The sequence below is a fragment of the Zootoca vivipara genome, chromosome 6 (assembly GCF_963506605.1).
Source record: "Zootoca vivipara chromosome 6, rZooViv1.1, whole genome shotgun sequence".
NCBI lineage: Eukaryota > Metazoa > Chordata > Lepidosauria > Squamata > Lacertidae > Zootoca > Zootoca vivipara.
Window position 1 is genome coordinate 24,328,701 of NC_083281.1, and position 27,960 is coordinate 24,356,660.

The 27,960-nt window shown below is 45.7% G+C and overlaps 1 protein-coding gene across 1 annotated transcript; it reads left to right on the top strand.

Annotated features, from left to right (window-relative positions):
- The first annotated feature begins 792 nt into the window (after positions 1-792).
- Positions 793-27,330, top strand: LOC118087816 (protein RoBo-1-like). Its single transcript, XM_035120828.2, has 9 exons — positions 793-939; positions 1,676-1,804; positions 2,058-2,174; positions 2,682-2,834; positions 3,344-3,475; positions 4,413-4,652; positions 10,797-10,913; positions 25,312-25,428; positions 27,158-27,330. The coding sequence occupies exons 2-9, from the start codon at positions 1,756-1,758 to the stop codon at positions 27,328-27,330; spliced, it is 1,098 nt and encodes a 365-aa protein (XP_034976719.2). The 5' UTR covers positions 793-939; positions 1,676-1,755.
- Positions 27,331-27,960: the final 630 nt, after the last annotated feature.

Sequence of the window (27,960 nt, forward strand, 5' to 3'; positions counted from 1 at the left end):
GGCCGTCTATGCACTCTTGGGGCATTTAGTGAAAGACATTATTTTTGTCTTTTGATAATTTATAGTGGGGTGGGCTTCTTTGCAGAATTCTGCTAATGACCGTAGTGCCCTCCATAGCCCAATTGGGCTCCTTGATAAAATCAAAGCGTCATCCGCATATAAAAGAATAGGTATTTGCCTATCTGCCAATTTAGGTGAATGAAACTGTGGGCCTTTTACTTTAAGTACCATGTTGTTTATGTAATAGTTAAACAGGAGGGGAGCTAGAACACAGCCCTGTTTAACCCCCCCGCTGAGTGGGGAGCCTTTGTGTTAGTTGGCCCTGCGGGGAACAGCTCCCTGTCTCTTATTAGGCTCCTTTGCCAAATGGCTTCCTGGTCCCAGAAAACTGGTCTCACCTGTATTTTAGCACTTTGCCAACTTCAACATCTCCATTCATTTGATACAGTTAAGAACTTCAGGGAATCGCCCCCCCCCCCAAAAAAAACCCAACACCTTATAACAATATAAAAAAACATGTGATTTCTGTCCTTTGGTTGCAACAACTCCATTCTATTCCCCCCCCCCCACGGCTACATTGTTTTCTGTTTCTATTTTAGTGTTTTATACTTGGCCCTTATCTTCTGAGCAGCTTTGACCCACAGAACTTTGATGACACACCCCAAACAAAAACCCAGGAAGCACAGTTATGGTGAATGTAGGTCACGTGTCTAAATGGTTCTAACTTCGGTTGCAAGCAAATGGTGCAGTCATGGTGGAAATCAAATTTGCACAAATGATATGATAAGCTAATCTATATTTTGCGTCATGCTACTGCTGCCGCCACCTTCTTCATAAGCCCACGTATACAGGAGCAAAGGGGCCAGAAGTGAGTTTTAGCAGCCAGAAGAAAACATTCTCATTGAGGAGCACCCGCCCTTCGGTTCTTCGCAACTCAGGGTAAGTCACATTTCCCAACGATTATGGAGCTCGAGACCTGCAAGCTCTTAGGTCACATTCACATCATCCACTTAAAGCACTAGGATAGCACTTTAAACAGTTATGGGTTCCCCCAAATAATTCCGGAAGCTGTAGTTTGTTAAGGATACTGAGCTCCGCCAGGGCTCCTGTTTCCAACTTGGTTGAACAATCAATCACTCTTTGCAGGAAATTCAGAGATTGTAGCTTTGTGGGCAGGAGGGGGAAACTAAGAGATGCAGCATCTCTCCAGTATCACCCGCCTGGAAGAGAGCAGTTGGTTTCCCCTGCTGGGGAAGGCTCTTGAGAAGCATGTGTGAGCTGTCCAGGTGTGTAGTGTAATCCTAACCCCACTATAATTCACTCACCTGGTTAAATATGAGGTGAGCCTTACAACCCCTGTGCCCTAAAATCCCTCTTTGTTTTGCTTTATTTGGAATAAAGTTTGGAATAAAGTTTTTTGCCGAACTGTGGGGGCAGGGGTGGATAATAATAGTATGTGTTAAGATGAGATCCCTCTGTTATCCCATGAATTTCTCAGAAGATTCATGCAAAAGGAGGGCTCGTATCAATTATGTCCAGACCCCAGCATCTCACTGTACTGAGAAATTTGGTGGTGGAGGTATATATATATATATATATATATATATATATATATATATATATATATATAATTGTGCATGTTTGCAATCTGGATTTTTATTTATTTATTTTGCAGACACCAGGCTGAAAAAAAAGGCTTCACAAGGAAGCAAACTTTTTGCACGTGCTCCCGCTGCGCATTTCTTTTCACACACCATGCCAGTTCTCTTGGGACTTCTCCTCCTCTCTGTGCTTCTAACTCCAGGTAAGCAGCCGTAATGTTCTGGGGTGATGTGTGCTGCAGTGGGATACCTGGGAGTAAACCATATCCAAGACGTTGGTTTCAGAAGGGCTGACTGGGGTGGAAACCAAAATATCACCTATAAACTGGTGAATACATAGAGCTGGATCAGTGTCACACCTGACCCACGTTTGTGGGATGAAACCCCTTTCACAGACTTAGAATGGCGTCTGCATGTGGACTCTGCTTATGAAACCTTTTACCTTCACTTCTACAGGTGACTCACTGGAGTGTGAAACCTGCGTGGGGACAGGTGCCAGCTGCAATGGCAAGAAGATGAGTTGCAGTGCTAATGAAGACACCTGTGCTGTCTCTCTTACTGAAAGCAAAGTAGGTGAGTGAGAAGGATGCCCACCAAATGCAGTCTAGGCCAGAGGTTTGTAAAAGGCATATCAAGATGCCTTATTGGGAGTCAGTCGATTCATCAACTGACTGGGGGGGGCATGTGCGCACTGCCACTGCACTTTGTGGGTGCCCTGCCCCCCCATTAAAATGTTGTGGGGTCTAGAGCACTTGTGGCCCTGGGGAGTTGGTGCACCTGACAGCTTCCTGACGGCTAACTGGGACTGATAGGGATCAGAGAATCATAATTAAAATCATTTGGAGCACACTGCATCTAGCTTTCCAAGCTGAGAGCTCTGCCCCCTGGAGTTGAGCTATCTTAAACCTGTGATTAAGCCCCATTGTCCTTCCAGATGTTGCTGGACTACAGTTCCTGTCATTTCTGAGTTTTCACTGCACTCTCTGGGGCTGATGGGAGTTGTAGCTCAGCAACACCAGGAGGGAACCATGTTGTGGAAGGCTGCCCTAAATGCTTATCTTTTTCTTTCATTCTCTGCAGATCAGGTATCAACTCAAACTATATTTAAAGGCTGTTCATCCACTAAGGCCTGTGGACAGGGACTATATTCCATAAATTTGGGCAAGATGATGACTACCAGAGGAATGGCTGTCTGCTGCAAGGATGCTGACTGCACATCCGTTTCTGTTTCATGTGAGTGTATTTTTTCTGCCACCCCCTCATTCTATGCCCCAGGGGTCAGGTTGTGCCAGAGATTTCAAAGGTGGACTTCTGAATCACAGATCAGTCATTTGCCACTGTGCAGCACAGTGGAGGGAACCAATATATCTGGGAGCCTATTGTGGCCCTCCAGACCTCTCAATCTACCAATGCTCTCTGACTTATGGCCCCCAGATGTTGTTGAACTGCAACTCCCATCTTCCCTCGTCAGAGAAACCAAGGGTTAGGGAAGATAGGAGTTCTGGTCCCACAACATCTGGGAACCCAAGGTTGAAGTACACTAGTCTAAATCACATTCCCTCCTCGGCCATGCCCCATCTCTCCAGGCCACACCCAACAGCAGTCCTATTCCACAATCCCCTTGAATGTTTTTGGCTGGCAAGATCTGTGGTTCTTAAATTGTGATAACATCTCCTGCCTGCCTGGATAGAGGATAGAGGGGAAATGCGTGAGTGTATACTGTCTCTTTGCCTTTTTTCCAGTGCCTCCAATAAACAACAAAGTCAATGGGAAAAAATGCCCAGCCTGCTATTCTTTGTTAAGCCCATGCTCTTCAGACGTGGCAGAATGCACAGGAGCTGAGGACCAATGTCTGGATCTTAGCATCAAAAGTGGTATTTCTGATTTCTTTATGTTCTTGGGATTTTGAGCAGGGATTGGCTGAGCAATGAAAATTCTGTTCCATTTTGGTCTTGCTGGCACTCAGTCCAGTGGCAGAGCGTGCTTTTCCACTGGGAGTGGGGTGCCAAGGGCGAACAGAGCTACCCAAATACATGTAATGATGGTGCCAGGTGAGCTTCTCTGGGGAGAGCATTCCACAGTTAGGGAGCCACCACAGAAATAGCCTGTTCTCTTGTTGCCACCCTCCAAACATGTTTTTGTTTTAAAGAAACTGTTTTATAAGTTGCTTGGAAAACTGAAGGCTTAAGCAACTTTGCATCATCACATCAGTGCTATTTTTCAAGTAAAAGAGGTGCTAGAACTCATGGTGCACCCTTGTTCTCCTATAATGGCAATGGTGCCCACTTGAGAGGTGCAGGGACTCAGGTGAGTTCAGGCTGGTGATGCTGATAATAATACAATACAATATAATATAATAATAATATTATGATCCCACAATATATGGACCCATGCTTCATCAGGAGCATTGGAGACCAGACAAGCCATCAAACAAAGAATTTCTCTGGCAGGTTTTCAAATAGAGGACTGTCCTCTATGAGGTCAAATACAGGGTCACCCTGCACAGTAGAATGGCTACAACTGGGGAAGATGCGAGTGGCACTTGGGAGGAAAACATTTATTCTTTGTAATATATGACTTCAACTCATAGGAACATCCCCATCAATGGGTTATATACAAGACTAGTCCTAGAGTAGAATCATTGAAATTAATGGACATGGCTACATAGGCAACTTTTTGCTTTGCCATTTTTTATTTTGTTAGCTTGGCCAGGCCAATGTAAGGTTGAGAGCCAATTCGAACTTGTTTGCGGGAGGTAATTTTTGGGAATAGTGGGCCCCCTGACCTCCCATCTTTCCTTTTCATCTCCAGGAGGGATTGAAATCACTATGAAAGGTTGCACTACCAAGAATTACTGCGAGGCTTTATCACAGAATGTTAAGAATACATTCAAGGAAGTTGCATCTGGCACTATAGATGGTAACTATACACAAGCCAATAATCCTGATAATCCTTTCAGGGCAGTTACTTCTGCAGTTCTGGATGGTAACTATACACAAGCCAATAATCCTGATAATCCTTTCAGGGCAGTTACTTCTGCAGTTCTGGATGGTAACTATACACAAGCCAATAATCCTGATAATCCTTTCAGGGCAGTTACTTCTGCAGTTCTGGATGGTAACTATACACAAGCCAATAATCCTGATAATCCTTTCAGGGCAGTTACTTCTGCAGTTCTTGATGGTAACTATACACAAGCCAATAAGGCACCTCCATCATCAAGATTTCCCCTTCTGGCCTTGTCATGGTTTCTGCTGGTGAAGATCCTCCTGTAAATAAAATCTTTTCTGTGACTCGGCACAAAGGACGACTTTCCTTTCCATGTCCTACTCTAGTTTCAATTTCTTTGTTTTTTTCAGAGAGGTTTGTATCCATAGATATCTTACTGACTCACAAAGAGTCAGTTGGGTTTTTTTAAAGAAATTATAGTGATGGTCAAGACCAAGGGCAAATGGTTCTGCAACAAAGGCCACATTCCAACCATGCAAACATCAGGAGTTTCTACACATAGAGACACACTCTCTTCATTCTCCAATGATGGAAACAAGTGTTGGATCGATCCATCAACCTCTGATGGATGATTTAGAATAATTTGGTCTGGCATCACTTTTGCTGTGTGTGTGTGTGTGTCAGTATCCATACCCAGCAGAGTTACATCTCAACGCAGCTCCTTCCTTGGAAGCATATTTGGGGTTGAAGGTACACACAGTAGGCAATAAATCACTCATGAACGCCTTAAAGTTTCAGTCAAGTGTAGAGGTTTACTTGACAGACATAAAAGCATATCGGTAGCAAAGATATACAGACATTCACCACTGCTGTGGTCAAGGCAAGCTTAGAGTCCAACAAGAGTCCAAGACTCTCTCTCTGCTTCTCCCACCGCAAGGTGCAAGCAAGAGACTCACAACAAGTTACCACAAGTTACGCAAAACCATTGTTATCAGTGCTTCCTGTCACACTGCGCATGTCCAAAGAAAAAGCTCCCAGAGAAAACATCCTGGCATAGACAAAACAATCTTAGCCTTATGCTGCTTCTTGAAACTTCTCTGTTTCTGGAACAAATGATTCTCTCTCACACAGAGAGAATATCCAACAACAAGGGACATAATTACAATTAAAAGATACACTATTGGACTGCACAACCACCTGAGGAGGATGAATAGCAGAACCAATGAGAAGTGTGGTCTGCAGTGTGGACCATCGTATCAGCTGAGTGTATGGTCTAGGGAGTGTCCTGAGGACCTGAGAAGGAGGCCAGGAGGCTTGTATTTGGCCCTCAAGCCTGATTGGAAATGAAAGTCAGAGTTTTTAGGCTTGCTCTTCATGGGTGTAGCCGGGAGGGGGCAGGAGGGAAGCTGCCCCCCTAGATCAAGTAAACAATAGAAATAACTAACTGACCAATCATGTTCGTTCTGCCCCCCCCCCCGGGGCAAAGTCTTTCCTTCCCCCCAGCAGCTGATTCGAATTCCACCTCACAATGTACAGTAACTGAATTTTCCTGCAGATCTTTTCACAATGTAACTGAATTTTCTTGCAGATCTTATTGTTTGCTATTTAATAAATATGGCTATTCTGTGCAATGCAATGTCTCTCGAGTCTTCATTATGTTTCCGAGCACAATTCAAAGTGTCAGTGCTAACCTTTAAAGCCCTAAACGGCCTCGGTCCAGTATACCTGAAGGAGCGTATCCACCCCCATCGTTCAGCCCGGACTCTGAGGTCCAGCACCGAGGGCCTTCTGGCGGTTCCCTCATTGCGAGAGGTGAGGTTGCAGGGAACCAGGCAGAGGGCCCTCCCAGCAGATGTCAAGATAATAAGCAATTATTTTACATTTAGAAGACAACTGAAGGTGGCCCTGTTTAGGGAAGTTTTTAATGTTTGATGCTGTACTGTTTTTAATATTCGGTTGGAAGCCGCCCAGAGTGGCTGGGGAAACCCAGCCAGATGGGCGGGGTATAAATAATAAATTGTTGTTGTTGTTGTTGTTGTTGTTGTTGTTGTTGTTATATAATTTGAAACACAAATATTTCTTGCACATCATTCCAAAGCCTTCAGGTCCTTCATAAGTCAGGGTATTCTAGGATAGGTGACCTTTAGCAGCCAGGAGAAGACAATCTCACCAAGGAGCACCCAGTCAGCAGACCATAGCAGCTTGTAGTAAGTCGCGTATCCCATCCATTATGGAGCTCTAGAACCACAAAGTCACATTCGCACCATCCATCTAAGGCAACACAATACCACTTTTGCTTGCCCCCCCCCCCAAATCATTTGTGTGATCAGGAGGGGGCTGGGTAAGGAGAAGCTGTGTGAGAGGGGATCTCATGTCTTCCAGATTTGGCTCAAGTTCTAGCAGCATCCAGGGCACACCTCTACTACTTACTTAGCAGTGAATTTATTTATTATCTAGGTGTTCACTGATAGCTTAATAATTTGTAGGATAAGTTTGCCCAGGACTGACATCTACAGGTAGTGAACTGGCCCGTAGGTTCCTGGATTCACCTTTCCCTCCTTCTTTGAAGAGAGTCACTTTATGCAGCACTCAGATTGATTACTGGTGCAACTCTTCACGTAGAATCATAGAATGATAGAGTTGGAAGAGACCCCAAGGGTCATTTAATCCGACCCCCTGCAACTCCCTTCTTTATATTATGGAGAGAGTTGTGGGGAGGAGATAGATATAGAGTCCTAGTGCATATCTGGTGCCTAATAAAAATTTAAAAATATCATTATGTTAGGTTTTTATTTATTCCAACTTTTATTTTCCTTCCTTCAGCCACATCCCTAGAGCAGTGGTTTCCAATTAGGAGTCCAGGGGGTCCCATCCCATGCCTTCCTCTCCCAACAATTTTTTTTTCATTTTTGCATGGTAAGATCACAAATTTTATGGTCTTTTTTTTGGGGGGGGTACAGTGGTACCTCCAGTTGTTAACGGGATCTATTCCGGAGGTCTGGCTGCATCCCGAGGAATTTGCAACTGGAGGACCACTTCTGTGCATGTGCGTGGCACAGTTTAGCACTTCTGCGCATGTGTGCGGCATGTAGAGCACTTCTGCGCATGCGCACATGGCAAAAGCCGGAAAAATACTTCTGGGTTCGCTGCGTTCGCATTTTGAAGTTTACGTATCCAAAGGGTTACGTAAGCGGAGGTACGACAGAATACCTAAAATATTTTGCTTATTAGGGGCTACTCCATATTTTGTCAAAAAATGCTTTGCAGAGGTAACTACCATAGAGTCAGCAAAATTTCGAAAAGTTGCAGGTCCATGGCTTGGCTTTTGAAAAATAGGGGGTCCTCAGTAATTAGCTAATTGGGAACCACTGCCCTAGAGGTTTCAAGATACATATACAATATAATTTAACCAGTACTTATTCTTAAAAAAATGTTTAGGGGTACTTTCATTTTGACTCAAGAAAACAACCATTTTATAGTTCAAATTGGGAAAAATAAATACAGTAAATAGACAAAAGTACAAAGATTCACAAAATGTTTAGGGGTATACGTTACCCCTGCATCCCCTCAGAAAAAAAGCACTGGATTTAACAGATAAAACATTTGGCAAGCAGTTAGTCTAGCCATAAAACAAAGGCACAAAAAGACTGGAGCAGATAACAAATATATAGGGGTGTGGATAGGTGTACACACACACACACACACACACACACACACACACACACACACGGCACAAAAAGGTGCCAGGCAGACCTTTGTGAAGAGTATCTTCTACACATTTTACGCTGTAACTTAGTTCAAATGGAAGAGTAGCACGTAAGCAGGCCCAATCTTAATAGCTAGGTAGGTTCATGTAGGAGAAAGTAGTCAAAATACAAAGCCAGCTTTGTGAACCACACCATTAGCCCAGGCAACCTGTCCTCTGATAGCCAGCAAGAAGCAAGAAACTCTCTCCACTCCTCCAAGTTCAGTGAAACTTCCAATGTACATAAAAATGAATGAAGGCTGTTACCACGCAGCCCCCATTGGAGGATTTGCAGTGCTGCATCACAATCGTGGATTTGGATGAAGTCAGGGTGGGCTAGGGGAGCCGAAGAGAAGATGTGTTGAACAGCAGCAGTAGCCATAGCATGCGAGCGAGAAGCAAAGGATACGGACAGTGGGAAAGTGATGGTTTTAAACAACAGCAGAAGTTTGAGTCCAGCAGGGATGGAGGAAAATGGCGAGGAATTGCAGCTTTAAACTATAGCAGAGGTCCCGTACAATGGGATATTTGAAAAGGGGAAGCTCTAGGGGCTAACACAGGGGGGTGACAGGGGGGTTGGTGAGTGGGTGTATCAATGGGTCACGTTTCTGCTCTGGGTCAGGGGCTATGGGGGTTGGAATCCAACATGTGGAGACATACGCATTCCCAATGCCTGCATTGAAAGCATGTGTGAAGGAATTGTCGGGGTGCACAGGCTAAACCTGCCACACCACAAACAACACACCTGACAGTTATGGCCCCCACTGGCCCAGCACGCATGCAAAGTGATCTTACGCAAAAGTTGAGGCACATGAACAGCACAGCTCTACATGGGGGTGAGAGGATCCTGGTTAAACATGAGGTGGGCCTTACAGCCTCTCTGCCTTGAATTTTAACCCCTCCCCCCTTGCTTTGGTTTATAATCAAGTTTGGAGCAAGGAAAGCTTTTTTGTTGAACTGTGAGGGCAAACAACAACAACAACAACAACTTATTACTTATACCCCACCCACCTGGCTGGGTTTCCCCAGCCACTCTGGGCAGCTTCCAACAAGAGATTAAAATACATTAAAACACCAGTCATTAAAAACTTCCCTAAACAGGGCTGCCTTCAGATGTCTTCTAAAAGTCAGGTAGCTGTTTATTTCCTTGACACCTGGTGGGAGGGGTTCCACAGGGTGGGTGCCACTACCAAGAAGGCCTTCTACCTGGTTCCCTGCAACCTCACTTCTCGCCATGAGGGGCCCTCGGAGCTGGACCTCAGTGTCCAAGGTGAACGATGGGGGTGAAGATGCTCCTTCAGGTATACTGGGCTGAGGATGAATTAGTTTCCCAACCTTGCTAATACATGTTTGCCTCATCACCTGACGAGATCCCTCTGTTATTCCATGAATTTCTCAGAAGATTCGCGGGAGAGGAGGGTTTGTATCTATGGTGTCCAAATTCCAGCATCTCACTGTACTGATAAATTGGGACATTAAAAAAAATCATACATGCTTCCAATCTGGCTTTTGATTTATTAATTTTGCAGACGGCGGGCTGATAAAATGGCTTCACAAGGAACCAAGCATTTTGCACGTGTTCCCGCTGCGCATTTCTTCTCACGAACCATGCCTGCTGTCTTGGGACTTCTTTTCTTCTCTGTGCTTCTAACTCCAGGTTAGCAGTAGTAATCTTCTAGGGCTGGTGTGTGTTGCAGGGGGATACCTGAGAGTAAACCAGATCTAAGCAGTTGATTTTGGAAGAGCTGACTGAAGCAGGGGCACCAACTATAGGAGGCGGAAGGGGCTTCAGCCCCCTCAATATTTGTGAGTAGAGGGCTGAGTCCCCCCAATATTGAGGGGCCTCCCTTCTTTGATACCTGCTACTGCCAGGTGGCACTCACATGCCGAGTAGTGACAGAATGCATGGAGGTTGAAGACTGCCCTCTGCACATTCCACCCTCTGTCTCCACCATGCATGCGCCAGGACGTGTGGTATGGCACATGATGTGCGTATGATGTCACACAATGCTGGGCCCCCTCTAGTTGGAGGGGGGCAATTCAGCGCCCCTGGACTGAGCTGGAAACCAATACAGTGGTACCTCGGTTTATGAACACAATTGGTTCCGGAAGTCTGTTCATAAACTGAAGCGTTCATAAACTGAAGCGAACTTTCCCATTGAAAGTAATGGAAAGTGGATTAATCCGTTCCAGACGGGTCCGCAGAGTACTTAAACTGAAGCGTTCATAAACTGAAGTGAACTTTCCCATTGAAAGTAATGGAAAATGAATTAATCCGTTCCAGATGGGTCCGTGGCGTTCATAAACTGAAAATTCATAAACCGAGGTGTTCATAAACCGAGGTTCCACTGTATACTGACTTCAAAATGGTGAGTGTCACATTTCATAGGGCAGGGACCATGTTGCACTTGACCCACGTATGTGAGCTCCTGCCCCCTTTTTGCAGACCAGTGTCTGCACCTGGACTCTGCTTATGAAACCTTTCCTTTTCTCTTCTACAGGTGACTCACTGGAGTGTGAAAAGTGCACAGCGGAAGGCACCAGCTGCAAGGGCAGCATTAAAAGGTGCAGCCCTGATGACGACACCTGTGTTGTCTTTCTTACTGAATTCAAAATAGGTGAGTGAGATGGACCCCCCCCCCCCAAATGCAGTCCAGGCATAGATTTTGCAAAAGGCATATATATATATATATATATATATATATATATATCTCAGATGGGTGGCATATAAGAAATTATTAATATATAATAAATTATTATTATTATTGGCAGTGCTAACAGGCTGCTATGGATCATAAACTCATAGAAGACCCTCCAAATGTCCCTATTTTCCAGGGACAGTCCCAGTTTTTTATTTGATCCCTGAATGTCCTGCTTTTCCTTAGGATGTCCCTATTTTCATCAGAGAAATGTTGGAGGGTATATTTTTTATGTTTTGTTTTATGTTTTATTGTGTTTTTGTGGGTGTTGGAATCCCTCCAGTGTGGCTGGGGGAACCCAGTCAGATGGGCAGGATATAAATAAGAAAGCTGTTGTTGATATGGGACAGGACGTCCCTGTTTTCATTGGAGAAATGCTGGAGGGTACGTCATAGTCAAAAACATTTGGGGTATACAGCCTTTAGCTTTCCAAGCAAAAAATACTGTATATTATAAGACTACTTTTTAACCCAGGAAAATCTTCTCAAAAGTCAGGGGTCGTCTTATACGCCGGGTCATATTTCTTATACGGCGAGTATATCCCAAACCCTATATTATAACTGGAAAAGTTGGGGGTCGTCTTATACGCCCAGTCGTCTTATACGCCGGAATATACAGGTATCTCTTTCCCAACTTCCTGAAGTCTGAGATACCTTAACTCTGTGGTGAAGGTCCAATGTCCCTCTAGATGTCCCTGTCATTTCTGAGCCTTCACTGGGCTCTCTGGAGCTAAGGGGAGCTGTAGCCCTGCAAAACCAGGAGGGCCTCATGATGTGGAAGTTGACCTAAATCCTTATGCTATTCTTCCATTCTTTGCAGAAGGAAAATCATCTCTGAGGATCGTGAAAGACTGTGCACCTGCTCTAGTCTGCAGTTTGGGACCATTTTATGTAACTCTGGGCGAGATGTTTAGTTCCAGAGGAGTGTTCATCTGCTGTCAGGGTACTGAGTGCATGTCTGTTACTGTTAAGTGTGAGTATAGTTTTTTTCTTCCGTTCTATGCCCCAGAGGTCAGGTTGTGCCACTGATTTCATCAGGGCGCTCCTGAATCACAGATTTATCATTTGGCACTGTGCAGCACAGTGGAACGAAATACCACATATGGCCGGCAGGAGTTAGTGATTGCCATGTAGTCTCCCATCCAACTTTTTTGCTGTTGTTGATTTCGCTTAGCTGAATCAAGTACTAGTGGGTCACTGCCACCATTCTGAAGGAAATCAGCCCTGAGTGCTCACTGGAAGGACAGGTCCTGAAGCTGAGGCTCCAATACTTTGGCCACATCATTAGAAGAGAAGACTCCCTGGAAAAGATGGAGGGAAATCTTTCCCTTGGGAAAGATGGAGGGCACAAGGAGAAGGAGAAGGGGACGACAGAGGACGAGATGGCTGGACAGTGTTCTTGAAGCTACAAACATGGGGAAGCAGTGGAAGACAGGAGTGCCTGGCGTGCTATGGTCCATGGGGTCACGAAGAGTCGGACACGACTAAACGACTAAACAACAACAGCACAGTGGAGGGCAACATCACATCTGGGAGCCAATTGTGCCCCCTCTGGGCCTCTCTATCTGGTCCGTGCATTCTCTCTAGACCAAAGTTTTCTGACTTTGGTCCTCAGGTGTTGTTGAACTACAGTTCCCATCACCCCTCATCCGAGCAACCAAAGGTCAGGGAAGATGGGAGTTCTGGTCCAACAACATCTGGGAACCCAAGGTTGAAGTACACTAGTCTAAATCACATTCCCTCCTCGGCCATGCCCCATCTCTCCAGGCCACACCCAACAGCAGTCCTACTCCATGATCCCCTTGAATGTTTTTGGATGGCGAGATCTGTGGTCCTTAAATTGTGATAATGTCTCTTTGCTTGCCTGGATGGAGGATAGAGAGGAATGCGTGCGTGTACACTGTCTCTCTGCTTTTTTTCAGTGCCTCCTATGATGGAAAACGCCAATGGGAAAACATGTCCATCCTGTTATTCTCTGTCCCCTCAGTGCCCTAACAAGAATACAAAATGTAAAGGAGTAGAGGACCACTGTCTGGATGCTATCATCAAAATTGGTAATTCTGATTTGTTATGCTCTTCTGGGTTTGAGCAGGAATTGGCTGAGCCACAAATTCTGTTGCATTATGGTCTTGTTGGCCCTCCGTCATAAGGGTCTAATTCCAGCCTGTTCTACCCAGTTGTTTGTGTTTCTTTTATGCATTTTGGGTTCACTTTTTATTTGAAATGTGCACATTTTAGGTAACATATGCTGGGTTTTAGCTGATGTTAATCATAGCGTTGACCAGTTTAAATTAATTTCAGTGGGTGTGCTCTGAGCCAATTTTAGTAGGATACACCCATGCTTTCCAATGAATTCACCAGTCAGAAGCATATTTTGTAAGCACCTTTTCTGCATGTTTTTTTTTTTACCCCATTTAAAACACTTTACCAAACCAGAAAAGTGCACAATCAGTCTGGGAGATGCATTTGAATTGAAAAGCAAGTTCGGGAACTTCAGATATAACAAAAAACATAGTAACAGGCAGCATAATAATGACAGTCATACCTTGAATCCCAAACGCCTTGGCTCACGAACAAATCGGCTCCAGGACAATCGAAATGTGGAAGTGAGTGTTCCGGTTTTTGGAAGCCGAACGTCCGGCGCAGCTTCTGTGGCTTCCAATTGGCTGCAGGACGTTCCTGCAGCCAATCAGAAGCCGCACTTTGGTTTCTGAACGTTTTGGAAGTCGAACGGACTCTGTTTGACTTCCAAGGTGCGACTGTAACAACAACAACAACAACAACAACAACAACAACAACAACAACAGTCCCCCAAGCTTTAGCAGGCCATAGATTATTTAATGACCAAAGGCCTAGAAAAGAGGAATGTTTTTGCCTGCCACCCAAATACATGTAGTGATGGTGCCAGGCGAGCCTAACTGGGGAGAGCATTCCACAGTCAAGGAACCACCACTGAAAAGACCTGTTTTTTTGTTGCCACCCTCCAAACGTTTTTTCTTTTATTTTATATTAAAGATGATGCTGATTATATAATATAATAATATTATTCCACAATATCTGGAGCAATGCTTCATCAGGAGCAAGGGTCCCCAGACTACGGCCCGGGGGCGACATACAGCCCATGAGGCTCATTTATCTGGCCCCTGGCAGCACCTGCTGCTGCTGCCCGCTCTTATCAGCGCAGTGCGGCTGCCCACTTCCAGGTCGCCGGGAGCGTCGAAAATAGCTTGTGCACATGCACTAGCGTAATTTCCGGCACACCTCCGGGTTGGATGAGGCCATGCAAATGCGCACAAGTTATATCTGGTGTTCTGTCAACCCAGAAGTGCACTGGAAATGATGCTGGCGCATGCGCACAAGCTATTTTCGATGCTCCCAGCAACCTGGAAGTACGTCGGAAATCGCATATGGGTGCGTGCGCCAGCCTGCCGCATGATTCGGCACTCGAGGCACCGGCCCAAGGCCAGGTAAGTCTGGGGACCCCTGATCAGGAGCTTTGGAGACCAGACAGGCCCAAAAACAGAGCTTGTCCCTTAGAGCTTCTAATAGACCTTCAAATAGAGGACTGTACTTTGTGAGGTTAAATACATTTTCACCCTAAATATATGCCAGAAAAATAGCTACACTTGAGGTCAACATGAGTGGCGCCTGGAAGAAGAACATTCTTTGTCCTATACTGTTTCAACCCATTGGAACATCCCCATTAATGGGTTATATCCAAGACTAGTCTTACTCATAGTAGATTCATTGAAATCAACAGATATGGCACTGTCGGGTCAGCCGGGGGCAGGAACGATCCCCAGGCATAATGCAGGAACGAATTCATCCCAACGATTTATTACGATCCATGTCTTGGAGACACCCCTGTACATATTCAGAGTCCAGCAGAGATAAAACGCAGATGGAGCCAGGCTGAGGTTGTGTACTAAAAGCTACTTTATTAAGTGTAAGGCAGAACAAAAGGAAAACATGTCTCCTCTCACTGAGAGAAGTCCGAAGAAAAAAACAAAACAAACGGAAACAGAATACAGCAAACATCTGCTCCTGTGATTCAACAATCTTTGCTGGAATGCATAACACAGGCATGTGACCTGCACAGTGAGAGGAATAGAAACCTAACAGCCTCCACATACATCTGAACTATCAGAAAGTGGGGTATTTTTTGAAAGTTTGATTTATTTATTTATTTTTGCTTTTATCTTTATTTTGTTTTTTTAATTTATTTTGTTAGCCCATTTGACCATGGGTGGGAGACAAATCAAACTTGTTTTTGGGAATACTGGGAATAGTGCCCCCCCCTTGACCTCCCATCTTTTTTTTCCATCTGCAGGAGGGTATGGAATCACCATGAAAGGTTGCACTACCAAAAGTTACTGCGATACTATACAACTACATTCTTTGACAGAAAATCCTGATAATCCCTTCAGGGCAGTTACTTCTGCAATTCTGGATGGTAAATGTGAGCCAGCCACTAAAGCCAGTAAGGCACCCCCATCACTGAGATTTCCTCTTCTGGCCTTGTCATGGCTTCTGCTGGTGAAGATCCTCTTGTAATGAACTGCTTCTTGTGACTCGGCACTGAGGATGACTTTCCTTTCCATGCCCGTCTCTACTTTCAGTTTGTTTTTCCCCAGAGGGATTTGTATTCCTACGTAGATATCTTACTGACTTACAAAGAGCCGGTTTGTTCTTTTGCAGAAATGACGATGAAATTCTTTCGTGAAGATCTGTTGGCCAAGCAGCCTGAGCAGAAACAGGGGACCTTTTTCAACCCGTGGAACACATTTCATGGCTGCCAAGATTTCTCAGATGAAAACAGGAACATCAGGAACATCCTCTCCTCCGTGCCCCCATATATGCACACTGCTGGTGGAATACGGGAAAGGGCAGGGCTGGTTGAGCTGCCTCCTTATTAGAGGTTACCGCCCACACACTTCTGCTGTGCTTTTCTGCTTCTGTGGTGGCACTTCAGTATAACCACTTCTTACTGTTTGTAGCAGAGTTCTCCCCAGAGGCAGAGGACAAGAACAGGAGTCATACTCAAATTCACAGTCAAGAGCTTCTTTATTGCTTGACTGGTTGCACGAGCATTTATATATTATACTAGTTGGCCCGGGCACGTGTTGCTGTGCCTGACTCAGGGTCCTTGTTTCCCAGGAAATGGGGAGGATGTGTCCGTCCATCCCCGGACTATGTGTTTTTTCCTCCCCCCTCCCGTTGTTGTGTCTCATCCCTGTGACTCCTCCCACCCTGGCTCAACCCATGACCTATTTGGGCCCCTCCTCCCCCCACACCCCACCCCGGGCTCCACTCGGCCTAGTCTCTAGGCCTTGGCTCGGCCTAGTTTGTAAATGCGAGCCGAGGCCTCCGCCCTGTATCTCCATTCCTTGGCCCCCACCCTTGGAAAAGGAACTGTCAGCTTCTGGGTTCTATTTCCCAGCATGCACTTTTGAGTGAGTTGTGTGTTCTGAAACATGGGGTTTGGGGTTTTTTACGTGGCCCAGGTGAAGCGGTTTCGTTGAACTGTTAAGCTATTTACATTCCTTCTTTATCTCTCCAGCACGGTATAATCTCAGTCCTGTAATTAACAATCCTGACCCAGCAAAACTCACAGTATCAGCAGCACACATTGTCTTACTTCCAACCTTCTTGTCAGCGTGCATGCTGACAGCGTATGTGTGTGCTTTCCTCATGTGGAAATGGCAGCCTGCAACTTCCTCCCTTTATTTGCACCTCCAGCTGACACCAATCAAGCCTAGAGTGCCACTCCTACACACTAAAGAAAAATTCTGGAACCCTCTTTAAAGCTTCCAGGAACTTTTATCTGTTTCTTAAAGAATGTTTTCCAAACACTCAGTGGGACTGTCCAGGCTTGTGTGTGTGTTTGTTTCTGGCCAGTGACCTTGGAAGTGTGCTCTCCCTGAGCACATGGTCTGAAGGGGGCGGGGCTTCTGTGGAGTCAGGTGAGTCAGGTGACTAGCTGCGGGTGGAGCTAGTCAGTGCCTGGAGTTCAGCAGCGCGCCTAGTGGCGCGCGCCGTTTGACCCATCTTTTAGATTTAGGGGAGCTAGTCTTAAACGTTTATTGGGGGAGACCTAGGCGGCGGCTTCTTCTTCTTCTTCTTCTTCTTCTTCTTCTTCTTCTTCTTCTTCTTCTTCTTCTTCTTCTTCTTCTAGCTGGAGCTTTTCTTGGATGCAGCAGAGCACACTGTCTGCACCAAGGAGAAGACAGGGGGCATCCCTGAGGAGGAGGTCAGTTCCCCAACACAGGAGTCAGATGTATGGAGGAAAGTGACTCATAGAAGTAAAGGCCCAGGGATCGCTCTGAGTGTTTTGTTGTTGTTTAGTCGTTTAGTCGTGTCCGACTCTTCGTGACCCCATGGACCATAGCACGCCAGGCTATGTGTTTAGAACTACACAATCAATTTGAAGTGTTCTCCCTTAACATGGAAGACGAAGAACAGACTCCATTTGAAGATCTCTCCCTCATCATAGTTGATCAGAAATATGAAGATGAGCAGAAAAGTCAGTCCTCTGAGAATATGCAGGTGACCTTGGAAGGGACAGCACATGGAAGAATCCCGTCCAAGCCTATGAGGAGGCGTGTAGTGGTGAGAGGGGATTCCCTACTGAGGGGTATAGAAGCAGTGATCTGTGGGCCTGATAAGATGTCTCGAGAGGTGTGGGGTCTCCCTGGGGCCAAGATCCAAGATGTAACAGAAGATGGTGAAATGCGAGCAGGGGACAGAGAAAGGGCAGAACTCCTCAATACCTTCTTTGCCTCAGTCTTCTCTAAAAAAGAAAACAATGCCCGACTTGAAGAATATGGAGCAGATGATTCAACAGGGGAAACACAGCTCCGAACAAATAAGGAGGTAGTACAAGAATACTTGGCAAGTTTAGATGTATTCAAGTCTCGAGGGCCAGCTAAACTACATCCAAGAGTATTAAAGGAACTGGCAGAGGTGATTTCCGGACCACTGGCAGTAATCTTCAAGAATTCCTGGAGAACAGGCGAAGTCCCAGCAGACTGGAGGAGGGCCAATGTTGTCCCTATTTTCAAAAATGGGGAAAGAGAGGGCCCAAACAATTACCGCCCAGTCAGCCTGAAATCAATATCAGGAAAGATTCTAGAGCAGATCATTAAGCAAACAGTCTGTGAGCACCTAGAAAGAAACACTGTGATCACTAAAAGTCAGCATGGGTTTCTGAACAATAGGTCATGTCAGACTAATCTGATCTCATTTTTTGACAGAATTACAAGCCTGTATTCCGCTCTGGTCAGACCTCACCTGGAATACTGTGTCCAGTTCTGGGCACCACAGTTCAAGAAGGATACTGACAAGCTGGAACGTGTCCAGAGGAGGGCAACCAAAATGGTCAAAGGCCTGGAAACAATGCCATATGAGGAACGGCTTAGGGAGCTGGGTATGTTTAGCCTGGAGAAGAGAAGGTTAAGGGGTGATATGATAGCCATGTTCAAATATATAAAAGGATGTCATATAGAAGAGGGTGAAAGGTTGTTTTCTGCTGCTCCAGAGAAGCAGACACGGAGCAATGGATTCAAGCTAAAATAAAGAAGATTCCACCTAAACATTAGGAAGAACTTTCTGACAGTAAGAGCTGTTCGACAGGGAATTTGCTGCCAAGGAGTGTGGTGGAGTCTCCTTCTTTGGAGGTCTTTAAGCAGAGGCTTGACAGCCATCTGTCAGGAATGCTTTGATTGTGTTTCCTGGTTGGCAGGGGGTTGGACTGGATGGCCCTTGTGGTCTCTTCCAACTCTATGATTCTATGGGATAGATTTTTAAGCAAACATGCATGGTTCAAACTGAAAGCTCATCCAAGTTCAAATACAAGTGTACTCAGGTCTGAAATCTTACACATACAGTGGTACCTCGACTTACGAATTTTTCAACAACCAAATTTTTCGACTTACGAATGGGGCTAATGGTCACATGCTTACGAATGTCTCAACATCTGAAAGGAAACTGCAGCAGTTTTAGATAGGGATTTTTCGACTTACGAATTTTTAGATAGGGTTGCTTCGACTTACGAATTTTTCGTTTCCAATGCATTTCTATGGGAAATTGTGTTTCCAATGGCGTTTTTAGACTTACGAATTTTTCAACCTACGAAGGTGCCTTCGGAACGGATTAAATTCATAAGTTGAGGCACCACTGTATGCTGTCCCAGTCCACTTGGTGAGAGCACACACTGGAATCTGCAACCCTATTGAACTGTTAAAAGTGGGAATTTAAATCCCTTGGACATCCAATGAAAAACACCCAAAATGCTTATTCTGACCTGCTGAATTTCTGCCTGCCGTACATCTGTTAAAGGGACACTAACTCTGCCAGTCGGGGGGAGGGTTCTGATCTATTATTATTATTATTATTTATTGAAATTTGTGCACTGTGGTCACAACATAAAACCACAAAATATATAGTAAAAACAAAAACAACCCAATAACACACACACACTGCACCAACACACTTTAAAAGGGCACTGGATGTCAATCAGCCAACGGCCTGGTTAAAGAGGAATGTTTACATGCTCAGTGTTACTTTTGCATTTATATACATGATGATGGTGCATGCGCGCATGCACACTCTCACACACACACACACACACACACACACACACACGAGAAGGGGATTAACATGGACAACACACCTACAGCTCAGGTACAATGCCTGCCTCCTAGCAATTGAATTCACACTAGGATTGTGTTGCCATCCATCTGGGTTTTCCCAGACATATCTAGGATTCGGATGTTTGAAAGAGTGGAATTTTGGTGTACAGATTTTCACTTTTTAAAATATGGCTACCCTACAAAACACACACACACTTTCCCAAGTCTTTTGCAGTGCCCTCACACTCACAAGGCTTGCCATACGTCAGGAAAATTCCTGAAATGTCCTGGTTTTCAGGTAAAAAAATGGCATCGGGGGGGGGGGAATTTTGCTGAATCAGCAAAATGTCAGGGGAAACCCAGATGGATGGCAACGCAATGGAAAAAGCAATGAGAATGGCTCAAAAAGCTTAAAATCACCCAAAAAGCTTAACAATTTGTGTGGGTTTCTAAAACAACTTTTTGGGTGTCAGGAATTTTACTTTTTGAAATATGGCAACCCCAACGCTCACAGCCTCGCAGTGCTTCAAAGCCTAACACAAACATTTATTTAGAACCTCAAAAGGGGTTAGTTAAAAAGCTTCTTTTTCTTCTTCAGCGATCACTCGTAGCCGAGTAAGATTGTCTTCCATGAACACAGTTTTAACAATGAATCTGTAAGTGACTGTGGAGGCCAATTCTGGACCCACACATCCTTCCACAGTGGGGACATTGGTTTCCGGGCGGGAGTTGATCACGGTGTGGATTTGCCAAGCGTGCCTTCCTCTTAGCACGTTTCTCCCTTACGCTCTGAGTTCAAGTGTCTTCAAAGCCCATGATACCTTTGGTAAATGCTGTTCTCCAACTGGAGCGATCACAGGCCAGTGTTTCCCAGTTGTCAGTGTTTATACTACATTTTTAAAGATTTGCCTTGAGACAGCCTTATTCACAACAGCAGCCCAATTGAGTTTATGCAACGGCCAGCCTTTTAAAGACCCACAAAACTTAGCATCATAGAATTGTGGAGTTGGAAGGGACCCTAAGGTTTATCTAGTCCAGCCCCCTGAAATGCAAGGGATGCTGTAGTTCTGCAGCAAGCAGGGAGACAACAAACCAGATCCCCACTCAGCCATGGGAGACCTTGGGCCACTCAGCCACTCACTCACTCACTCACTCACTCACTCTCAGATGAACCTACTACACAAGGTTGTTGGCAGGGCTTTTTTTTCAGCTGGAACTCACCAGATCTCAATTCCGGCACCTCTTAGGTGGGCACCATTGCCATTGCAAGAGAAACGAGGGGAGTGTTTGTGGTGTTCCTTCACCTCTCTTTCTAGAAAAAATAGCACTGCAAGAGACACACCCTCTTAATTCTCCAGTGGTGGAAACGAGACATTATTACAGTTAAAGGATGTACTATTGGCAGGTACAACCACCTGAAGAGGACAAGAAGGAGAACCAGCAAGAGGAGTGGCCTGTTGAGAGGACCATGGTCTTGGCCAGGTTTATTGCCTAATCCAAGGAGAGTCCTGAGGACCCAGGAATGAGGCCTGGAAGCCAGCATTTGGCCATCAGATTGAGATTGAGATTGAGATTGAATCCTGACAAGACAGAAATACTGTTTGTGGAGGACAGGAGGTGGGCAGGTGTGGAGGACTCCCTGGTCCTGAATGGGGTAACTGTGCCCCTGAAGGACCAGGTGCGCAGCCTGGGAGTTATTTTGGACTCACAGCTGTCCATGGAGGCACAGGTCAATTCTGTGTCCAGGGCAGCTGTTTATCAGCTCCATCTGGTACGCAGGCTGAGTCCCTATCTGTCCGCGGACTGTCTCGCCAGAGTGGTGCATGCTCTAGTTATCTCTCGCTTGGACTACTGCAATGCGCTCTACGTGGTGCTACCTTTGAAGGTGACCCGGAAACTACAACTAACCCAGAATGTGGCAGCTAGACTGGTGACTGGGAGTGGCCACCGAGACCACATAACACCGGTCCTGAAAGACCTACATTGGCTCCCAGTACGTTTCCGAGCACAATTCAAAGTGTTGGTGTTAACCTTTAAAGCCCTAAACGGCCTCGGTCCAGTATACCTGAAGGAGCGTCTCCACCCCCATCGTTCTGCCCGGACACTGAGGTCCAGCGCCGAGGGTCTTCTGGCGGTTCCCTCGCTACGAGAAGCCAGGTTACAGGGAACCAGGCAGAGGGCCTTCTCGGTAGTGGCACCCACCCTGTGGAATGCCCTCCCACCAGAGGTCAAAGAGAACAACAATTACCAGACCTTTTTGTTTTGTTTTGTTGGAAGCCGCCCAGAGTGGCTGGGGGAACCCGGCCAGATGGGCGGGGTATAAATAATAATAATATATTATTATTATTATTATTATTATTATTATTATTATTCAGGGGCACAGTTACCCCATTCAGGACCAGGGAGTCCTCCACACCTGCCCGCCTCCTGTCCCCCACAAACAGTACTTCTGTCTTGTCAGGATTCAAACTCAATCTGTTAGCCACCATCCAACCTCCAACCGCCTCCAGACACTCACATAGGACCTTCACTGCCTTCACTGGTTCTGATTTAAAAGAGAGGTAGAGCTGGGTATCATCCGCATACTGATGAACACCCAGCCCAAACCCCCTGATGATCTCTCCCAGCAGCTGCATGTAGATGTTAAAAAGCATGGGGGAGAGGACAGAAACCTGAGGTAGCCTACAAGTGAGAGCCCAGGGGTCTGAACACTCATCCCCCCCCACCACCACTTTCTGAACCAGGCCCAGGAGGAAGGAGCGGAAACACTGTATGACAGTGTATGACAGTGTTTTAAAGCTGTTTGACCCAACTGAACTTTGTTCTACCTTTCCATGTGTGTCTGTATGTACAGTATATATATTTACAAACCTCGAGTGGTGAATGGGTGGAGCAAAAGTGGGGAACATCAAAGTGGCGCTAGCATATATAGCATGACATGCAAATATTTCTTGCATGTTGTTCCAAAGCCTTTGACTCCTACATAAGGCAAGGTATTCCAGAATAGATGTGCCATAAGTGACCTTTAGCAGCCAGAAGAATACATCCTTATTGAGGAGCACCTGCCCTGCAGTCCTTCACAACTTGTGGTAAGTCACATACTACATCCGTTTTGGAGCTCTAGATTTGGCAAACTCTTAGATCACATTTGCACCGTCTGTTTAAAGCACTCTCAATACCACTTTAAATAGTCATGGTGGATGCCACCAAACAATTCTGGAAGGTGTGGTTTGTTAAGGGTGCTGAGGGTTGTGTGGCAATACCCGAGTCCTCCCCGAGAGAATAAAGACACAAGACACTTGGTATAGGGTTAATGGGCATAAAAGGCCACAACTTTATTGATTACGGATGAAGAGAGGTATTGGCAATAGGCATTGGATCTAACCGACTATATCTGACTCCAGCCCGTTCTGCTGGCAGTCTGTGAAGGGTTAACCACCATTGGATGAGTCCTGCGATGCACATCAACTAGGACCCATCCTGGGGCCACCATTAAGGGCGTGCCCACTGGCCCTCACCTTCCACGGCTTCGGACTTGGCAACGCCCGGACTCCTTAAGGGAGTACCCTTCCGCATTTGGGGGAGGTGATGGCAGCAACCTCCCCCCCCCCCGCACCTGTACCTTCCAGAGAATCCAATGCCTACCGCCAAAAACCCCGAGTTGTGACGATTTGCATACGCGGCAGGCAAAAAACCCCAAGGCCAGAGCCAATTTGCCAAGTGGGAAAAATCCTACCAGGCCCCAGATGGTGGCCAATAAATGTGCGCAGCAACGTCAGGAGCAAACCTGCCTGAAAAGAGGGTGGGTGGGTGGGGAAAGCAGGAGCCGGGTCGAGGAGAAAGAGGCTGATTCCCCGCCGCGGGCCTGCTTAAATGCACAGGCAACGCCCCCAGAGGAATCATGATTGGATGCGCCAAGGCGCGTCGCGGCGGGGAGGCAGCCAATGGGCTAGGGGGAATGCTAGCCATTCCCCCTTCACGGGAAGTCCTCGAGAGCCCACAACATCTCCTCCCCTTAACGGGAAGAGATTTTGCTGGGAGACCCAACTAGAGGTCTCCTATAGCTTCAGTTTTCAGAATGGTTAAGAAGCAATCTACCTTCACAGAAAACTCTGAGCTGTGTTGCTCTTGGAGGGCAACAGAGGCACTCCTAAAAGCTCTCAGCACCGTTAACAAACAACAGCTCCCAGAATTCTTTGGGTGAAGCTGTGACTGTTTAAAGTGGTATCAGAGGGCTTCGAATGGATGGTGTGAATGTGGCATAAATCTAGAAATAATACTAGTTTGTATTTCTGAGAAATGGCAGTGTTCTGGAAGAGGGATTACCACCCATGGTTAGGTTGATATTTATTTTATTTAAGAAAAGATGATTCTTTCCTGTGCTACTGAAAGAGGAATGAGGAACCTAGGGTGATATATAAAAACAAAACAAAGCTAAAACTAATATGTAGCTATAAAGAGATTAAAATTAAATCATGTTAAAACAACATTAAATGTTACAGCCCTGGAAGAATAGGAAGGTAGGTGCCATGCCCATTGGGTGTGAAAGGGGGCCACCACTGAAAAGTCCCCTTCTGTTGCTGCTACCCTCAAAATGAGGGGACACTCAGTCTGTCTGTTGAAGACAGAGAAGCCGGTCAGGCAAGTTTTGCTGGGCTATGCTCATTGCCATACTTACTTGGGAGTAAGCTCATTACCACACATGTAAAGCACACTTCTCCCATAGAATCCTGGCAACTATAGTTTGTTAAGGGAGCTGAGCATTGCTAGGAAAACTTTAACAAACCACAGTTACCCAATACTTTGCTGAAATCAAGGAGATAAGGTTGGTCTCACTTGGTTTAGTCATGCCAGCCCCTAGTTATTAGGAGAGTGTGTGTGCGCGTGCGCGTGCGTGTGTGTGTGCATGCAACACACATATACACACCACCCTCGGATGGAACTGAGAAGAAAATGTCAGCGCACCTGACTGCTATGAGTTCCACTGGTACATTGAGCACCTCCACATGACAGTAGGATTCTGATAAAATATGAGGTGAGCCTTACAGCTTCTCCCTGGATTGATTTGGCTACTTAAATGGGTTGCTTATTAAGTTTGGAATTTATTTATTTTTAAAAACTATTTGTTGAAATGGGGGAGAATAATTTAGTTTTCCACCTCACCCCATCCCCCAATATGTGCTTGATCCCATGAACTTCTCAAAGGATTCATTGGCCAGGGGATTTGTATCTACAGTGTGCAACAACAGGGGTGAAATTCTACTCAGTTTGTATTTAGAGACCAGTTTACCTAACTCCATGAAGCCATAGGAATAAAAATGCAGCTCTCCTTCAAAATTCACACTTTTGCACTCACTTCCACCTATCATTTCTTCCCCAGCGCCATGCCAGCTCTCTTGGGACTTCTTCTCTTCTCTGTGCTTCTAACCCCAGGTAAGCAGTCATAATCTTCTAGGGCCGGTGTGTATTGCAGTGGGATGCTTGGGAGTAAAGGAGATCCAAGCTGGGAAATTTGGAAGAGCTGACCAGGTGGAAACCAATATATCACCTTCAAGCTGGTGAGTGTCGCAATACACAGAGCAGGAACAGCTTTGCACTTGACACACGTTTATGGGACCCTGGCCCCTTTTGCAGACGGATAACGTAGAATGATGTGTGCACATGGACCTTGCATCTTCTCTCCTGCAGGTGACTCCTTGGAGTGCGAAACCTGCACAGAGGTAGGCCTGAACTGTACGGGCAAGATGGAGAATTGCAGTGCTGCTGAATACAGCTGTGTTGTTGCTGTTGCTGAAGTCGTAGCAGGTGAGTGAGAAGGATCTCCACCAATTTCAGGCCAGGCCATAGGTTTGCAAAAAGGCATGTCAAGACAGGGCCGGCCCTATGGCAAGGCTGGGTGGCGCAGGGCGCCAGGGCGCTGAGCCACCAGGGGGGCACCGTGCTGCTGAGTCCGTGGCAGCTGCGCTGCACCTGCCAGGCAGCCATGCTGGGAAACGGGGCGGGGGGCGGGCGCCGGAGGGATCTTCGCACCACGGCACCAGGACGCCAGGTATGCTTAAGACGGCCCTGTGTCAAGATGCCCTGGTTGGAACCAGGCTATTCATTCATTCATTCATTCACCTGCAGCGGTGACTGCTTACTGTAGATTGCTAGCAGCTCTCTAAATGCAGCCCACCCAAAGCTAGGGGCCTCCGAATGCTTTGGACTACAACTCCCATCACCCCTCACCACTGGCAGTGCTGATTGTGGCTGGTGGGGATCGTAGTCTCAAAAACACCTGGAGAGCACGGTCTCTAGGTTTTCAAGCACAGAGCTCACTTTTCCAGTCCCCTGCAGCCTGAGGTACCTTGGCACTGTGGTCAAGGGCTGGCGCCCCTCCATATGTTGCTGGACTACAGTTCCCATCATTCCTGGCCATTCACTGTGCTGGCGAGGGCTGATGGGAGCTGTAGTCCAGCAATGCCGGGGGGGGGGGGAGCAGTTGTAGGACACTGCCCTAAATGCTTATCTAGGAGGCCTCATAAGGTCCTGGAGGAAGAATTGTGAGGGGAGAGACTTTGCCTCCTTCCACCTGCCTTGCCCCACCCTCTAGTCTCTGCTTCTCAGTTTGATGTATTATTTTATGTACTGAGACTTGTCATTGTTTTATTGATTATAGTTTAGAAATTATTTATTGTAACTGTTGAGTGGATTTCTGTTTAACTTTTAATATGTTGATATTATTATTATTATTATTATTATTATTATTATTATTATTTTATACGATCCTAATGATTGTTGAATGTTACTTTTGTGATGTAGGTTACTTATTTTAAAGTTACATTTTGCATTGTTTTTATGATGTTAGCCGCTCTGAGCCCAGCCTCAGCCGGGGAAGGCGGGATACAAATAAAAAATTATTATTATTATTATTATTATTATTATTATTATTATTATTATTATTCCTTTTCTGCAGCTGACGTACCAACTCAAGCAATACTGAAAGGCTGTATACTGCCTCACATCTGTGGACTTGAACCATTTTATCTGAATTTGGGCAAGATATTTACTGCCAGGGGAAGGGTTGTCTGCTGTCAGGGGGATGACTGTGCATCTCTTTCTCCTCAAGGTAGGTATAGCTTTGCTTCCACCCTCTTTTCCTGCTCTGTGCCCCAGGGGCCAGGTTGTGCCATGGTGTGTGTGTGTGTGTGTGTACATAGGAACATAAAAATGTTTCCACAATACGAGATGGCCATCCAACCTCTGCTTGAAAACCTCCAAAGGAGAGGCCCAAACCTTATTGAATGTTTTTGCCTGGCCAGAATGTGAATTGTGATGACATCTCTCACTTGCCAAGATAGAGAAACTAGCCTACTGTATTAAGGTAAGGCTTAGCATTCATTGCTCTGCACACTTCTGCTTCAGCGCCCCCCCCCATCTACGACTGGCATGTGCACTCCAGGTAAGAACATGGTCCTTGGGCTGGAAAATGGTCCCTGCCACCAGTATATTTGCTTTTCTGACAGTGTCTCTGCTTTTTTTCTTTCTTTAATAGTGCCACCAATCAGCAGTAAAGCCAATGGGAAAAAATGCCCAGCCTGCTTTACTCAATATTCCCAGTGCTCTACAGAGGAGGCGGAATGTACAGGAGATGAGGACCACTGTCTGGATGCTACCATCGAATCTGGTAATTCTGATAAGATCTGCTATGTTGATATTGCTGATTAAGAGCAGGGATTGGCTGAGCAGCAAGTCCTGTCCCATTTCGGTCTTGCTGGCAAGCAGTCACAGGGGTCCGTTCCATCCTGCTCTGTTCAGCTGCTTGCATTTTTAAAAAATGCATTTCGTGTTTACTTTTTACATGAAATGTGCACATTTTATGTAACTCTTCAGGGTTGTAGCCAATATCAACCACAGCGTAGAGCCATTGAAACAAATGGGAATGGTTAACTTAGTTCAGTTAATTTCAGTGGGTCTACTCTGAGTAGAATTTGCTTGGAAACAACGCATGCTTTTCAATGAACTCACCAGCAAGAAGCACATTTTGTATGTGTTGCAAATGCCATTCAAAGTGAAATGCATAAAATCTGTCTGGGAGATGTGTAATAATAATAATAATAATAATAATAATAATAATAATAATAATAATAATAATACTAAATGTTCAGGAGCATCAGGTTGTGAGAAATGAACTGAATGAATTCCTAATTTTGAGAACTTTCCCTTTTCCTGGTTTGTGGGTTTAAACCAGGCATCCCCAAACTTTGGCCCTCCAGATGTTTTGGACTACAATTCCCATCTTCCCCAGCCACTGGTCCTGTTAGCTAAGGATCATGGGGGTTGTAGGCCAAAACATCT

What these genes read in the sequence shown, in the direction of transcription:
- LOC118087816 (XM_035120828.2), top strand. Translation starts at nt 1,756, where the DNA reads ATGCCAGTTCTCTTGGGACTTCTCCTCCTCTCTGTGCTTCTAACTCCA. An exon ending in CTCTGTGCTTCTAACTCCAG is followed by an intron (nt 1,805 to 2,057) that starts GTAAGCAGCCGT and finishes TCACTTCTACAG; the next exon opens with GTGACTCACTGGAGTGTGAA. An exon ending in GGATCTTAGCATCAAAAGTG is followed by an intron (nt 3,476 to 4,412) that starts GTATTTCTGATT and finishes TTTCATCTCCAG; the next exon opens with GAGGGATTGAAATCACTATG.